General features: G+C 43.9%; 2 protein-coding genes across 2 annotated transcripts; both read right to left on the minus strand.

The window, feature by feature from the left end:
- Nucleotides 1-262: 262 nt before the first annotated feature.
- Nucleotides 263-3,547, minus strand: tyms (thymidylate synthetase). The gene is made up of 7 exons (XM_021562975.2): nucleotides 3,214-3,547; nucleotides 2,948-3,021; nucleotides 1,483-1,657; nucleotides 1,280-1,381; nucleotides 977-1,152; nucleotides 777-848; nucleotides 263-482 (listed from the first exon to the last, which is right to left on the minus strand). The coding sequence occupies exons 1-7, from the start codon at nucleotides 3,434-3,436 to the stop codon at nucleotides 345-347; spliced, it is 960 nt and encodes a 319-aa protein (XP_021418650.1). The 5' UTR covers nucleotides 3,437-3,547; the 3' UTR covers nucleotides 263-344.
- Nucleotides 3,548-3,633: 86 nt separating this feature from the next.
- On the minus strand, nucleotides 3,634-16,316 carry LOC110489945 (clusterin-like protein 1). Its single transcript, XM_021562974.2, has 9 exons — nucleotides 15,896-16,316; nucleotides 14,775-14,908; nucleotides 12,882-13,030; nucleotides 10,594-10,764; nucleotides 10,006-10,462; nucleotides 9,256-9,390; nucleotides 4,464-4,678; nucleotides 4,150-4,320; nucleotides 3,634-3,985 (listed from the first exon to the last, which is right to left on the minus strand). Exons 1-9 carry the CDS (start codon nucleotides 15,964-15,966, stop codon nucleotides 3,980-3,982), a joined length of 1,509 nt encoding a protein of 502 aa, XP_021418649.2. The 5' UTR covers nucleotides 15,967-16,316; the 3' UTR covers nucleotides 3,634-3,979.
- Between the last annotated feature and the right edge of the window lie 1,682 nt (nucleotides 16,317-17,998).

Raw genomic sequence — 17,998 nt, forward strand, 5'->3', positions numbered from 1 at the left:
GTGGCCCTAGAAGTGGATCTTGGGTCCGTTATTAATTTCCCCTCACGAATTGTTAAGGTTATGACTGGGGGAGTGTAAGCTGATCCTAGATCTGTAATCTAATGTTCGGTCTCAATAAATTGTTGTTTAATAATTAGAACATGTTTCCAAGCTCTGTGCCAACTAACAAGTCAACTAAATGTATAAATTCTTTATTTACAAAAAAAAAATAATCACATGACAAACAAAATACACAATAAAATCTAAAAAAATGTTTAAAAAAAAAGGCAACAGGTAGACTGTACCTGAATATTTAAATCAATTAAAAAGGACAACCCCCCATATATTAGTTAATTGAAGCCCATTTAAACTGCCATCTGCATTTTGATGGTGGGGTGGGGATTGTAGTCAACAATCTCAAAGTCTTCTGCACGGAAGTCATCTATTTTCTCAACCGTCCGGAGGAGCTTCAGCTTGGGGAAGGGCCGAATCTCTCTCTGGAGCTGTAAGGGAAGGGTCATCACGTTTAGGCTGCGGCCAGACATTGTGTCCAAAAACTATAGATCGAGACAATGGTTCTTAAAATGGGAGTCATCCGTTGACGGACAACATCAAAATGGACAATATTATTACATTGTAAAAAATAAAGAAGAACCCTTGAATGAGTAGGTGTGGCCAAACTTAACTGGTACTGTATGCATACACATCTCATTGGCTGTAGCATTACACACCTGTCACTGCAGTGTATATCTCAATGTCAAAGTTGCCCGTGTTGCTGTATCGGGTCATGAACCTACCTGCACTTTGAGGGGTTCGACGTGGTTGCTGTAGATGTGAGCATCTCCCAGAGTGTGCACAAAGTCCCCAGGCTAAAGGGGGAAAAAAAGGCAAGAAATCTCTTAAATTTACTACACCCCTTATTAAAATTTCCTCTTTGCTTTTAGTCAAAGGAAGGGAGGTGTTGAGAGTAGGATATTTAAACCAGTGTCTGCCCCACCTTGAGTCCTGTGATGTGAGCGATCATGTAGGTGAGGAGGGCGTAGCTGGCGATGTTGAAGGGCACTCCCAAGCCCATGTCCCCCGAGCGCTGGTACAGCTGGCACGACAGCTCCCCGTCAATGACATAGAACTGGCACAGGGCATGGCAGGGGGGCAGCGCCATGTGGGGCAGGTCTGAGAACAGCACAGGAGTGGGTGTGAGCGATACAAACCAACACTGACTGTTAAGTGTGGAATACACATTGAAATCATTACTGCAAATGTCTGTGCAAAATCAGAATGGGATATTTTAGTCAAATACCCTTGGGGTTCCATGCACACATTATGATTCTCCTGTCTTCTGGATTAGTCTTGATAGTGTCAATAACCATCTGTAGTTGGTCCACACCTTGTCCTGTGTAATCTACAAAGTGAAGTATTAGGCAAGAGAATTAAGCACTACAGTTCAAATTGGTTGGATTGAAACACAACATAATCCTACAACACCATGTCAGGGTGATGGACCTTTGTGCATGTCGCTGTATTCTGCACCATAGTGCCTCCACTGGAAACCGTACACGGGTCCCAAGTCTCCCTCCTCCCGGTCTGTAAACCCCATTTTGTCCAGGAACTGTCTCGATCCATTTGCATCCCAGATCTTCACCCCTTTCTCTGCGAGCTCCTTGGCATTTGTTGAGCCCTACAGCAAACACACAGAACAAGATCCGTCAAGGTCTCTGCCCGATGTATTGGTATGGCGCGCCATCTAGTGGAAACATTCAATTCAATGCATTATAACAGTGACCACGTTTACATGCATACAGTATTCCAGATAGCAGCTCATATCGCGCTTAAGATCTGATTCAGGAATATCTGTTTACATGCACATGTGATATCCCGTTCACGAGTATCCCTGTATCCGTGAATAAACAGAATATTCCTAATTGAACTTCATATGGGTAAAATGGAACAGAAAACTGAAGTGTGGACGGACACTGGCTGTAGGCCTATAACCTTTCACATGTAGGGAAATATAATATTCACTCTTGCAGAATAATGGATACAACAAATAATCATTTTCTCAGCAACAGGAGTGAAGAAATAATATTGTTCAGCATCTCGAGTGTTATCTTCGACACTTATGCACACAGACTGTATTTCAACCACATAAAACATGCGTCCCAGACGAACTGAAGTCTTATCAGAAACGTGTTTCTTTAAAACCGATCAAACTGACGGCATTGGACATTTTACACAGCTCCAATCTTTCCACGGTTTGAGTTGTTGGCGTTTTCTCCCGGTTCCTAAACGAAATAGACAACTTCACCTGTGTTAACTAGATTAATGCATTCATTCTATCGATGCATGACATTGTTTTGGTGAGGACTAGTCTTACAAGGCAACAAGTTATGACAGAATAGAAGCTGCGTGTATTTAACTATAGTTGACAAACAAATGGCCTAACAAATGTAGTTAATTATTGGGGGTGAAAATAGCCAGTATGCATTAAGGTCCCGTATGGAATATCAGAAAAATAAATGCCATTATTAATGGTGGATCTAACTGCACAGCTAGCCTACTTTTTGAAGTGATTTGTTTTGACAATCAGATGGAAACGTCACCAGACTGCCAACAGTCTATGGTGTTGTGCGATGACGTTTGAGTCACGGGTGTTCGCAGTCTAGGGTGTTGTGTGACGATGGCACGATTTATGCAACCGGAGCCTGCGCAGACCGCGTAAAACAGTAAACCGAATAAGATGTTTACATGAGTTTCCCCGTCTAAAAAGCACCATATCCTAGGCATTTTCTCCTAGTTTTACATAACCCGGGAAAGCTTGTATTCCGGTCATTGTTAAAGGGATATGACGTTAATATTAGCCAACTCAAAAAACAGAATACTTGAGTATTCCGAATAATTTCTGGATATTGGTGTGCATGTAAACGTGGTCACTGATGCATTATTTCGGGGGACATGGCTTCCTTCTTACTTTGATAAACCACAGTAGTTCTTCGAGAATTCCTTTCCAGAAAACCCTTTTCGTCGTCAGCAAAGGAAACTGATCTGGAATGATAAACGGAAAAAAAAAGCTAGTCATTTGAACAGAGGTCCCATGCAAAGCCAGTTAAGAAGGCAACGTTCAACTTAGGTTGTGCAATTCCCGCCATGGCGGGAAAATTACATATGTTTTAATCGCGCATTAACCGTCTACGCACAACTTCCCACACATACTTAACATTAGTTAAATCGACTTACCCCGGAGACTGTATCTCGTTTGTGAACCGAAAACAGAGATGACCCCCGTTCCTGTTCGGTCTCCCTTTCGATGTCCATGTTGCAAAATGTATTCACATTGGTTCAGATACCCGCGTTCATCACAGAAGAGAGAGAACGAACTTTGTCCCACCTGACTATCTGCCTTCTTAGGCTCTTCGTTATTACAAGGTTCCGCTGTGTGTATATCAGAAGTAGCAGGCATTTTGTTGGTTGGTTTAACAACAACAAAAAATACTGACACAATTCATGCAGTGGTTGATTTCTTCTACTCCTGTGTTAAATTGAACATTTCCTGGTTTATTTTGGTTTTCCCTCGAAGACACACCTACATAGAAGATATTCCTCCAATCAAGTAAAAGACGAGGGCAAGCGTGATTCTTGGTTTTACAACTGGACCAATGGGAGATTGGGGAAAAAAGGCGCAAAAGGTAATCCCCGCCTCTCTATATGCCGCGAATATAGAGACGAGTGATCAGAAACGAGTGATGTACGAACATAAATAAATAAAAATATCCATGGAAATGTTCACAGTCACAGTTTAATCATCAGTAAAATGTAAAAGTTGATCAAACACATGTTGCTTACATTATTTTATTCCATCACTTAGTGTATAGAGTATAGCTCGTAGCTCGACCAAATGTTGCATACAACCTTAAACATAATGCTTCATTCCAAGGAACTGGTAGACACACAATGGTAAATTGAGGCTTATGAATAGCACAGCTTGCAAAATCCTCAGATTACTTCATATCTGTGAAAGGATCAGAAACAATGCAGGATACAACCCATTACTTTTGTCATGTATAACTAGCTTGGGCCTATAGCATACTGTATGAGACATTTAAATTATAAGTAATTGTCTGGGTACTGTGATCATGGCATGTAGTTTTGCCTAGCTGCAGACTTTATACTTACCTTTGACTGTTTGTAGTGGGCCAGGGCCTCTTGGGCCACATACTGAATGAAGGCAGAGTCCTGCACCTCTAGCTCTGCTGGGACGGAGAGGGTTAATGAAGGAGAGTTCAGGATGTTCAACACCACTCTGGTGTCACCTTTAAACCCGTTATCCCTCACCTGTAGAACCACCTGGAAACATATTACAACACAGTAATCATGAAAATAATATTCTTTTTTTTTTTTCTAAAGGGCTGAAATCATCATCAACAACATCATCATCACCATCAGAGGTACAAAGGGACAACCATTATACGTGTGTACTGTGAACTTACCGCGCTCACACCGAAGACGTACTGAGGACCCAGGGTGCCATTGGTGAGCTGCGTCACCCAGCCATATTTGGCCTCCATGGCGCTGAGCCAGGTGCGTGTGTCATCCGTGTGTTTCTGGACCACCTGCAGCATCTCCTCATACTGCAGACGAGACGTGTTGAGCAGCCGGTAGGTCTCCTCCAGCGCAGAGTGGAGTTCCCTAACACTGGGACACTCTGGGGGAACATGATACAGATAAGGGGAGAGTGGGGAGAAATGTAGTAATTTCTTACATTCAGCATCAACTCTGTCAAGGGAAATATAGTATTCTTTATAACGAAGATGTCTACATGTATGTCAGGATGTTGTGTATCCCTGGAAATAATCAGAATGTCAAATCAAATCAAATCAAATTTTATTTGTCACATACACATGGTTAGCAGATGTTAATGCGAGTGTAGCGAAATGCTTGTGCTTCTAGTTCCGACAATGCAGTAATAACCAACAAGTAATCTAACTAACAATTCCAAAACTACTGTCTTGTACACAGTGTAAGGGGATAAAGAATATGTACATAAGGATATATGAATGAGTGATGGTACAGAGCAGCATAGGCAAGATACAGTAGATGGTATCGAGTACAGTATGTACAAATGAGATGAGTATGTAAACAAAGTGGCATAGTTTAAAGTGGCTAGTGATACATGTATTACATAAGGATACAGTCGATGATATAGAGTACAGTATATACGTATGCATATGAGATGAATAATGTAGGGTAAGTAACATTATATAAGGTAGCATTGTTTAAAGTGGCTAGTGATATATTTACATCATTTCCCATCAATTCCCATTATTAAAGTGGCTGGAGTTGAGTCAGTGTCAGTGTGTTGGCAGCAGCCACTCAATGTTAGTGGTGGCTGTTTAACAGTCTGATGGCCTTGAGATAGAAGCTGTTTTTCAGTCTCTCGGTCCCAGCTTTGATGCACCTGTACTGACCTCGCCTTCTGGATGATAGCGGGGTGAACAGGCAGTGGCTCGGGTGGTTGATGTCCTTGATGATCTTTATGGCCTTCCTGTGACATCGGGTGGTGTAGGTGTCCTGGAGGGCAGGTAGTTTGCCCCCGGTGATGCGTTGTGCAGACCTCACCACCCTCTGGAGAGCCTTACGGTTGAGGGCGGAGCAGTTGCCGTACCAGGCGGTGATACAGCCCGCCAGGATGCTCTCGATTGTGCATCTGTAGAAGTTTGTGAGTGCTTTTGGTGACAAGCCAAATTTCTTCAGCCTCCTGAGGTTGAAGAGGCGCTGCTGCGCCTTCTTCACAATGCTGTCTGTGTGAGTGGACCAATTCAGTTTGTCTGTGATGTGTATGCCGAGGAACTTAAAACTTGCTACCCTCTCCACTACTGTTCCATCGATGTGGATAGGGGGGTGTTCCCTCTGCTGTTTCCTGAAGTCCACAATCATCTCCTTAGTTTTGTTGACGTTGAGTGTGAGGTTATTTTCCTGACACCACACTCCGAGGGCCCTCACCTCCTCCCTGTAGGCCGTCTCGTCGTTGTTGGTAATCAAGCCTACCACTGTTGTGTCGTCCGCAAACTTGATGATTGAGTTGGAGGCGTGCGTGGCCACGCAGTCGTGGGTGAACAGGGAGTACAGGAGAGGGCTCAGAACGCACCCTTGTGGGGCCCCAGTGTTGAGGATCAGCGGGGAGGAGATGTTGTTGCCTACCCTCACCACCTGGGGGCGGCCCGTCAGGAAGTCCAGTACCCAGTTGCACAGGGCGGGGTCGAGACCCAGGGTCTCGAGCTTGATGACGAGCTTGGAGGGTACTATGGTGTTGAATGCCGAGCTGTAGTCAATGAACAGCATTCTCACATAGGTATTCCTCTTGTCCAGATGGGTTAGGGCGGTGTGCAGTGTGGTTGAGATTGCATCGTCTGTGGACCTATTTGGGCGGTAAGCAAATTGGAGTGGGTCTAGGGTGTCAGGTAGGGTGGAGGTGATATGGTCCTTGACTAGTCTCTCAAAGCACTTCATGATGACGGAAGTGAGTGCTACGGGGCGGTAGTCGTTTAGCTCAGTTACCTTAGCTTTCTTGGGAACAGGAACAATGGTGGCCCTCTTGAAGCATGTGGGAACAGCAGACTGGTATAGGGATTGATTGAATATGTCCGTAAACACACCGGCCAGCTGGTCTGCGCATGCTCTGAGGGCGCGGCTGGGGATGCCGTCTGGGCCTGCAGCCTTGTGAATGTATGTAAACATTACCGCTGGACAGGGTAAGTTAAGCCGCCTACACGTTTCTGTACTAAATGTAATATTACCACTACCTTTTAAAACCATGTCTATCTTTCTTTCCCAAACACAATTCAACACAATCACGTTTTTGTCTGTTAATCATTTTAAGCAGCTGTTAACACAGATTTAACTTTTAAAAAAAACACTTTTAACATAGGCCAGGCCCTGTTGTTATCTCATATCCCAGCGATAATGCCTTGCATTACAACTGAAAAGAAAACACTTCAATTTGCTCAACTTGCCATTGGCTCAATTTACCGTAAGGCAAACATTTTGACTATATTAGCCCACACAGTTACAAGGAAGCAATTTCATGCTAGGTTTAGGTACCTCATATTTAAGTTTATAGAGACCACAACTGATCTAGAGAACAACCTTTAAATTATCTACTTTGGTTTAGATACAAGCATCATGAAACCTCTAACACAATATATTAATTTGACTTGGTGAAAATCGGTTTTTGGACCTAATTTGTTACAACCTTTTCCATGTGGTTTCTTCCTTCACAAATTCCATGAATTGACAACCTCTTCCTAAATATTTGGTGAAATTAGACATTTTGTACAGTGGGGCAAAAAAGTATTTAGTCAGCCACCAATTGTGCAAGTTCTCCCATTTAAAAAGATAAGAGAGGCCTGTAATTGTCATCATAGGTACACTTCAACTATGACAGACAAACTTAGGGGAAAAAATCCAGAAAATCACATTGTAGGATTTTTTATGAATTTATTTGCAAATTATGGTGGAAAATAAGTATTTGGTCACCTACAAACAAGCAAGATTTCTGGCTCTCACAGACCTGTAACTTCTTCTTTAAGAGGCTCCTCTGTCCTCCACTCGTTACCTGTATTAATGGCACCTGTTTGAACTTGTTATCAGTATAAAAGACACCTGTCCACAACCTCAAACAGCCACACTCCAAACTCCACTATGGCCAAGACCAAAGGGCTGTCAAAGGACACCAGAAACAAAATTGTAGACCTGCACCAGGCTGGGAAGAGTGAATCTGCAATAGGTAAGCAGCTTGGTTTGAAGACATCAACTTTGGGTGCAATTATTAGGAAATGGAAGACATACAAGACCACTGATCTCACCAATCTCCCTCGATCTGGGGCTCCACGCAAGATCTCACCCCGTGGGGTCAAAATGATCACAAGGACGGTGAGCAAAAATCCCAGAACCACACGGGGGGACCTAGTGAATGACCTGCAGAGAGCTGGGACCAAAGTAACAAAGCCTACCATCAGTAACACACTACGCCGCCAGGGACTCAAATCCTGCAGTGCCAGACGTGTCCCCCTGCTTAAGCCAGTACATGTCCAGGCCCATCTGAAGTTTGCTAGAGAGCATTTGGATGATCCAGAATAAGATTGGGAGAATGTCATATGGTCAGATGAAACCAAAATATAACTTTTTGGTAAAAACTCAACTCGTCGTGTTTGGAGGACAAAGAATACTGAGTTGCATCCAAATAACACCATACCTACTGTGAAGCATGGGGGTGGAAACATCATGCTTTGGCTGTTTTTCTGCAAAGTGACAAGGACGACTGATCTGTGTAAAGGAAAGAATGAATGGGGCCATGTATCGTGAGATTTTGAGTGAAAACCTCCTTCCATCATTAAGGGCATTGAAGATGAAACGTGGCTGGGTCTTTCAGTATGACAATGATCCCAAACACACCGCCCGGGCAACGAAGGAGTGGCTTCGTAAGAAGCATTTCAAAGTCCTGGAGTGGCCTAGCCAGTCTCCAGATCTCAACCCCATAGAAAATCTTTGGAAGGAGTTGAAAGTCCGTGTTGCCCAGCAACAGCCCCAAAACATCACTGCTCTAGAGGAGATCTGCATGGAGGAATGGGCCAAAATACCAGCAACAGTGTGTGAAAACCTTGTGAAGACTTACAGAAAACGTTTGACCTCTGTCATTGCCAACAAAGGGTATATAACAAAGTATTGAGAAACTTTTGTTATTGACCAAATGCTTATTTTCCACCATAATTTGCAAATAAATGCATTAAAAATCCTACAATGTGATTTTCTGGATTTTTTTCTTCTCATTTTGTCTGTCATAGTTGAATTGTACCTATGATGAAAATTACAGGCCTCTCTCATCTTTTTAAGTGGGAGAACTTGCACAATTGGTGGCTGACTAAATACTTTTTTGCCCCACTGCATATGGTTTCCTAGAAACAAGGGTAGTTCAATTTACCAATTTTGCTCAACTTACCCCATTCCCCCCTATAACACTGTGCTTGCGTAACAGTAAAGCTTCCTTACCTGTCCCTGTCTTAGCTAATTACACTAGAAAAGCTAGTGATTTGCAAATTGAGACCAACTCTGTTACACAACGGCATGGTCAAACACTTAAGTTAACAGTCTAGAAGCTAGACCGTAGAACACCATTTCATGGGAATCCCCAAGGGGCGCAATGTGTAATTTAAACCATGTGTTCCAATAGGACAGGCAACCTTTTAATTCAATGAGAGTTCAATAATGATCATCAATATTTACCTTTCACCAAAGTGTCCTGACAGGACTCGCACAGTCTCTGCAGCTGCCAGCACTCTGCTACCTGCCTGCGGAGCTGTCTACAGAGATACATGTCTGGGAATGGAACTGGGACCCAGCTCCAGCTAGGGAAGGACTCTGTGTTTTTGGAAAGGGGTACAGCACACAGGAAAACATCATCAGAGCTGTATCAAATTAGAGAGACACCACAATGTGATAACTATAGCACAGAGTTTCTAAACCCAGAGGCCCAACATTGAAATTATTTTGGGAACACTTTGCGAAGCAGACTCGACAGACCAATCAGGGGTTTGGGAAGTCAATGGGAGAAAGTATTGGTTGTTATTTTTTCTCTAAATCTAAAGGCACAAACTAGATTCGAGTCAATGTCTTACGTAGCTGAACATGTTATTACTCCAACCTCATGAAAGGGATGCCTCTGATTTGACGGCCTGCACATGAGCAGTTCGGTGCGAGAATGACAGTTAGACACGATGACGTGTTTATGCGCATGAGCTTAGCTAGCCAACGTTGCCATGACATCGCCTACAAGCGCAATCTGGGATTTATATTGGAGGAGCAGTTTCTAGGCATCTTCATACTATACAATCGTTGACTATAGTACTTAGATCTTGAAATCTCTACATTATATAATGGTATATGAAATAGATACTGTATTTCCTGACAAATCTGATAATGATCAAATTTGCCAGTAGTCTGAATGTGTATCGAATGGCTATTATCATTGGATACCTCTCTGCTGCCAAGACTCCTCATCTACAGCCTCCTGCATCTCGTCCAAGACATCTGTCATTGCATCGCTGAAGTCTTCCACTACCGCCCGGCCAAAGTCATATACTTCCTCCAGCACATCATCTAGGCCCATGCTGCCAAGGCGGCCCATGCCCATGAAGAAGACCCCACTAGGGGACTCCTGTGTGGGGGAGAGGGGCTTGGGCTTCAGCTTAGTGGTGAAGGCCACCCAGAAGCCATGGCCAAACTCTTTGTGCATGTTGTTGACCAGCTCTGTGCTCCGGTTGTGCAGGGAGCTCATTTTCCCTTGCATCTGACTGAAGGAGGCATTCAGCCGCACCAGCTCCAGATCTGGATCGTCCGAGTTCTGGGTCTGGTTCAGGTTATCTTGGTTCTGATTGACAACCTGGTCTGGAGTTTCCAGTTGAGAGGATAACTTCCTGAAGAACTCTTCCACCTGTGAGCAGAAGAGAACCAAATACCTAAATGGAGCTGAATTTGTACCAATCTTGGGCCTACTTGATAAGACATGGGTCAATGCAGCCGTGGATGTGTAAGGGGCCTTGAAGGCAGATATAAAGGCCTTACTTTGAAAGAGAAGGAGGAGAAGCCTCTCCGGCAGGTGGAGGTGTAAAATGTCTTGCACGTGTCTTCCAGGCAGGGTCGACACTCCATAAATGATGTCTTTAGCGAATGATGGCACTGCTCCTCCGCCTTCTGAAGCTTTAGCTCCGCCTCTGTGGCCAGTTGCACTGCCCCCTTCAGTAAAATAAAGAGTAAGTTGTAGTTGCCCTTAGATGCAGATCTTGGGTTCGTTTTGCATTTCCCCCCTCCAATATGGAATAGACCATATTGGGAACTAAAATGCAGCCAAAATTGTAAATTCAATAGCAAACTGGGGTGTTCTTTAGAGGTATTAACAGGCAAGATCAACTGGACTGACTTAATGGAAGCACATTTCAATGATCATAACTATGAAAAAGTACTGTGCTGCATTTTAATATAACCATGCCTAATGGTCCTTGTAACCTCTCAATTTCTTCCTGGTTACCTCTGTACTAATCTCTGTCAGTGTGTAGGGTGAATGTGTGGTCAATGAAGAGAGAAAGAGGAGGATGTGGTTCTGAGGCCCCTTCAGCTCAGCGGTCCTCCTAGGCCCTGGCTCACAGTACCCTCCCTTCTGAACGAATGCAGAACACAGACATAAATCTACAGTCAGCCCATTAATCCTGACTGGGCTGTACTCTACGCCCTCCTTAGGTCCACATCCACAACTCACTGTCTGCTTTGTATGAGCTTTTTTTTATGAGGCAGGAACTATGCGATGGGTGTCTGTGTGTGGGGAAGTCAGAGCGTTGGTGTCAGTGTACGGCATGTAGAAGATGGTGAGCCTGTTTGCATCCCAAATGGAACCCTAAACCCTATGCAATACATAGGGAATAGGGTGCCATTTGGGACACAGCCCGTTAGATTCAGGATGATGAATGCTTTTTTGGACTCCAATCTCTCACCGTGGATGAATTTTTTACAGTGGGGTTTATTTTATTGATGATATAATCAGATATGACGTTATTTATTCATTTGGAGGACATTCTTATCCTCGGGGAAGAGCATAACTTACATATTTGTACATATGCTTAATAGAGTTACATTAACGCAAATTGTCTCGTGCCTTAAATGCTGTGGTGTGTTCAACCAAGTGCTATCTTTCACTGCCTAAATCATATGCAGATAATAATCTGTGATTTGTTATTATCATGGTACCTTGCACATTGCCTTCGGAAAGTATTCAGACCCCTTGACTTTTTCCACATGTTGTAAAGTTAGGGCCTTCTTCTAAAATTGATTTTTTTTTTAATTCCCTTCATCAATCTACACACAATACCCCATAATGACAATGCAAAAACAGTTTTTTTAAAATTGTAGTCTACGCCCTCCTTAAGTCCACATCCACAACTCAGTGTCTGCTTTGTGGTCTCTGTATGACCCTTTTTTTATGAGGCAGAAAATGTGTGATGGGTTTCTGTGTATGAGGAAGTCAGATCTGCAGCATTTAAGGTCCCCAAGAACACAGTGGCCTCCATCATTCTAAATGGAAGAAGTTTGGAACTTGATTGGAGTCCACCTGTCGAAAATTCATTTGATTGGACATTGGAAAGGCACACACCTGTCTATATAAGGTCCCACAGTTGACAGTGCATGTCAGAGCCAAAACCAAGCCATGATGTAGAGGAAATTGTCCTTAGAACTCCGAGACAGGATTGTGTCGAGGCACAGATCTGGGGAAGGGTACCAAAACTTCAGCGGGATCTGTAGTAACGCAGTTAGCACTGCGATGCAGTGCCTTTTAGACCACTGTGCCACTCGGGAGGCCCTGAAATATCACATTTACATAAGTATTCAGACCCTTTACTCAGTACTTTGTTGAAGAACCTTTGGCAGCGATAACAGCCTCAAGTCTTCTTGGGTATAACAATGCAAGAATGAGTTTCACCCATTCTCTCTGTACTTTGCTCCATTCATCTTTGTTTCCTCTGACCCATTGGTGCGGCTGGCCTCCGGGTTAAGCGTGCGTGGTGTCAAGGAGCGGTGCGGCTTGACGGGGTTGTGTTTCGAGGGACGCACGGCTCTCGATCTTCGCCTCTCCCGAGTCCGCACGGGAGTTGCAGCGATGGGATAAGACTTATAACTACCAATTGGATATGACAAAAGTTCTACAGACCTGTTTTTACTTTGTCATTTTGGGGGTATTGTGTGCGGAATGATGAAGGGGGAAAAACCAATTTGATCCAGGGCTATGAATACTTTCCGAATGCACTGTATATGTTACTGTATGATGATTTTATGTGCACGGCTGTGTCTGTGAAATGGCTTACCTTCCTCTTGTCGCTACTTTCTTTGAGGGTCTTCATGAGGTGTTCATGCTTCTCTTGGTTCTTCTCCATCACCTCCTTCATCCGTTTCACCCCAAACAAGGCTCTCTTCATCTCCTCGTCAACATAACGCTCACCATCCCTCGACAGCCCTGGACCCAGAACCAACAGAGAAAACATCTGGATATAGGCCAGACGGATTACCGGGACATGTACTCAGAGCATGCGCGGACCAACTGGCAAGTGTATTCACTGACATTTTCAACCTCTCCCTGACCGAGTCTCTTATACCTTATACATGTTTCAAGCAGACCACCATAATCCTTGTGCCCAAGGAAGCGAAGGTAACCTGCCTAAACGACTACAGCCCCGTAACACTCACGTAGGTAGCCATGAAGTGCTTTGAAAGGCTGGTCATGGCTCACACCAACACCATCATCCCAGAAACCCTAGACCCACTCCAATTTGCATAACGCCCCAACAGATCCACAGACGACGCAATCTCAATCGCACTCCACACTGCCTCTTTCCCACCTGGACAAAAACGTCCTGTCAGGCCGCCCCCCAGGTGGTAAGGGTAGACCACAACACATCTGCCACGCTGATCCTCAACTCACAGGCCCCTCAGAGGTGCGTGCTTAGTCCCCTCCTGTACTCCCTGTTCACCCACGACTGCGGCAAGCACGACTCCAACACCATCATTAAGTTTGCTGACGACACAATGGTGGTAGGCCTGATCACCGACAACGATGAGACAGCCTATAGGGAGGAGGTCAGAGACCTGGCAGTGTGGTGCCAGGACAACAACCTCTCTCTCAACGTGAGCAACACAAAGGAGATCGTGGACTACAGGAAAAGGAGGGCCGAACAAGCCCCCATTCACATCGACAGGGCTGTAGTGGAACGGGTCGAGAAATACAAGTTCCTTGGTATCCACATCACCAACAAACTATCATGGTCCAAACACACCAAGAAAGTTGTGAAGAGGGCACGACAACTCCTATTCCCCCTTAGCAGACTGAAAAGATTTGGCATGGGTCCCCAGATCCTTAAAAAGTTCTACAGCTGCACCATCGAGAGCATCCTGACCGGTTGCATCACCACTTGGTATAGCAACTGCTCGGTATCTGACCATAAGGCGCTTCAGAGGGTAGTGCGTACAGCCCAGTACATCACTAGGGCCAAGATACCTAACATCCAGGACCTATATACTAGGCGGTGACAGAGGAAGGCCCAAACTCCAGTCACCCAAGTCATAGACTGTTCTCCCTGCTAACTCACGGCAAGCGGTACCAGAGCGCCAAGTCTAGGTCCAAAAGGCTCCTTAACAGCTTCTATCCCCAACCATAAGACTGCTGAACAATTGATCAAATGGCCACTAGACTATTTACATTGACACCCCCTTTGTTTTTACACTGCTGCTACTCACTGTTTATTATCTATGCATAGTCACTTCACCCCTATCTACATGTACAAATTACCTCGACTAACCTGTACCCCCCGCACATTGACTCGGTACCGGTACCCCCTGTATATAGCCTCGTTATTGTTATTTTATTGTGTTAATATTTACTTTCGTTTATTTGATTAAATACTCTGTTTTTTGAACTGCATTGTTGGTTAAGTGCTTGTAAGTAAGCATTTCAAGGTTTACCCCTGTTGGATTCGGCACGTGACAAATAACATTTGATTTGATTTGATTTTGATTGCCATTATGTGACACCGATAGTCCTGGTAAAGTATGGTCCTTCCAATGCCAGGGTTGTGGGTTCAAGGAATATGAAAATGTTTGCATGCACTACTGTAAGTCAATTTGGATAAAAGGCTTTGCTGAGCGTCACATGTTAGATAAAGGTGAAGAACGTTGCATGTGGTATAGTACATTTCGAAACTCACCCTGGAGAACATCCTCACTCAGTTCTGTGGGAGAGGGGTCGGGGCCACAGTGCAGGACTCCAAGAGATGAAATGTAGAGGGTGAGAATCAGCAGCGCTCTCATCTTCACTGGCGTACTCTCACAGGCTGCAGCTCTGAAACACAACCAATTGGTTAAATATTAGGACTTGACGTCAGAGCGATACAGAAAAAACGTGCTCTCTTGACTGGCCCCGTAGGCATGTCACAATGGGGCCTCCGGATGATCGTGGCTCTGCCGGCTGTGGACTTTGAGATGACTTTTTCTCACGGAACCTTCCTGGAAGTCATTGATTCATCAACAGTTCTGGATCTTGCCTGATCTTCACAGACAAGAGGATTTGAATAGACACCTGACATGACGTAGGGATCCCGTTGTCTGCCACCAGGGGGTGCAAATATCTTAAGCATTCAAAGGATTGGTGAAAAGATGCCAATGATTTCGAAGCCATGAAGGGCAACGGATGGGAATAATCAATAGCTCAATAGACTATTTATGCTTATTGTTCAAATGTTAGAGATGGGTTATACTTAAAATATGTATGTTCAACTTCACAAAATAACTCATCTGTCTCTCTCCACTGAAATGCAAATGAAGTAACTGAATAGTGGCTGGAAAACAACATGGTAAACTGAATAGCAACCAGGGTTGGGGTCAATTCTGTTTCCCTTCCAATCAATTCAGGAAGTACGCTGAAATTCCAATTCTCTTCTATGCTTTTCAACAAGGAACATTTGGTTTACTTTCTAAATTGGCTGGAATTAAATTGGAATTGACTCCAACCCTGATAGCCACTCAATACTACATAAAAGAGTTTTCCTCCTACTGACAATAATCTCTATTTCAGTATAATAAAAATATCATCCATAGAAAAGACTGCAACAGCGAAACACATCACAAAACACACCATACCTTTCTCATACCAGAATATCAGTCATCAGTTATTGCCAATACGAACAGAGATCCTGCATACCAGCATCCATAGTAGCCTACATACATGCCTAATTACTTACTCAATACATACCAGAAACCAATCAGAAAGCAAAGCTACAACACGTGATGGGAGCATGCTATAGGATGAATGGCACAAACGTACGTTTACCTTGAGAGATGAGAGAAAACAGAAGCAGCAGACTTGGTAGCGCCGTGCGGTCGAGCGTGATGTGTTCGCATTAACCCAAGGATTTTGTTCTATTTATATGACTGTAGACAGCAGTCATCTTAGATCCAATTAGCCTATTTGCAATATCGACCATTAAGCCTGCCGTCATCCACACCTCACCTGCACAGCTGACTAGAGATTACCGTTTCAGTGCATACATAACAAAACAAAAAAAACAACAATCTGCTTATCTTTTCCATAGGACTTCAGAGCCTTTTCTCCACAGGCTACGTGTCTCAGTGAAACTATTTCCACGAATCGCCCATATTCACACTGCAGAGAGAGAAGGCCGACCCATGGCGGACATTGGCACCGAAGTTTGAGTGTTGGCTCTACTCTGAATCGAATCTGTTTGCCATGGCCATCACACATACACAACCCAGGGCCTCACTGTGGCTCCATGCCAGAAAGACCCAAACTCTAAACCGAACCCCATGGCACGAAGACCTCCTTTCCCTTGGGCCCCGTAACATCCACCATGCATGCAACACCGCTTTCGCTTTTGCATGACTGAAAAATGACTGTGCTCTCTCTGTCTGTGTGTGTGTGTGTGTGTGTGTGTGTGTGTGTGTGTGTGTGTGTGTGTGTGTGTGTGTGTGTGTGTGTGTGTGTGTGTGTGTGTGTGTGTATGTGTGTGTGTGTGTGTGTGTGTGTGTATGTGTGTGTGTGTGTGTGTGTGTGTGTGTGTGAATTGGTCTGTGGGAATGTTGTTTCCTTTTCACTTTCTGACCATTTTTACGTCATCCTGATTATATTAATATCGAGCTCTGGTCCAGGGCCTTGGTGCACGTTCCTTGACTGACTTAATGTAGAAATGTGACTTACGCCCTGGACCAGGACTAGTCAATATCTAAACTGTATGGTAGCAGGTTGGTAAATGTGGAACACATTTGTATTGACATATTCCACATTTTGTTGTGTTAAAGCCTGAATTTAAAATGAATTAAATTCACCCAAATACACACAAAACTCCATAATGACAAAGTGAAAACATGTTTTGGTAATTTTTGGCAAATTTATTGTAAATTAAATACAGAATTATCTCATTGACATAAGTATTCACACCCCTGAGTCAATACATGTTAGAATCACCTTTGGCAGCAATCACAGCTGTGAGTCTCTCTGGGTAAGTATCTAAGAGCTTTGCACACCTGGATTGTACAATATTTGCACAAAATTCTTCAAGCTGTGTCAAGTTGGTTGTTGATCATTGCTAGATATCCATTTCAAATAAAATAAAACACAATAGTATTTGTCAACATGCCGAATACAACCTTACAGTGAAATGCTTACTTAAAAGCACTTAACCAAGAATGCAGTTTGAGAAACATAAGTGTTAAGAAAGTATTTACTAAAATAAACTGAAATAAAAAAGAATTAAGGAGCAACAATAAAATAACAGTAGCGAGGCTATATAAAGGGGGGTACCGGTTCAGAGTCAATGTGCGGGGGCAAAGGTTATTGATTGGTAATTGGTAATTTGGTAATTGATGTAATATGTACATGTAGGTAGAGTTAAAGTGATCATCATAGATAATAAACATAAATTAGCAGCAGTGCAAAAATGGGGATGGGGGGACAATGTAAATAGTCAGAGTAGCCATTTGATTAGTTGTTCAGGAGTCTTATGGCTTGGGGGTAGAAGCTGTTAAGAAGCCTTTTGGACCTAGACTTGGTGGTCCGGCACCTCTTGCCGTGCGGTAGCAGAGAGAACGGTCTATGACTAGGGTGGCTGGAGTCTTTGGCAATTACAATGTTTTTCTTTCTCTGACACCGCCTGGTATAGAGGTCCTAGATGGCAGGAAGCTTGGCCCCATGTGATGTACTGGGCCGTACGCACTACCCTATGTAGTGCCTAGCGGTCGGAGGCCAAGCAGTTGCCATACCAGGCGGTAATGCAACCAGTTAGAATGCTCTCGATGGTGCAGCTGTCAAACTTTTTGAGGATCTGAGGACACATGCCAAATATTTTTAGTCTCCTGAGGGGGAATAGGTGTTGTTGAGCCCTCTTCACAACTGTCTTGGTGTGTTTGGACCATGATA

The sequence above is a fragment of the Oncorhynchus mykiss genome, chromosome 15 (genome assembly GCF_013265735.2).
Source record: "Oncorhynchus mykiss isolate Arlee chromosome 15, USDA_OmykA_1.1, whole genome shotgun sequence".
Taxonomy (NCBI): Eukaryota; Metazoa; Chordata; class Actinopteri; order Salmoniformes; family Salmonidae; genus Oncorhynchus; species Oncorhynchus mykiss.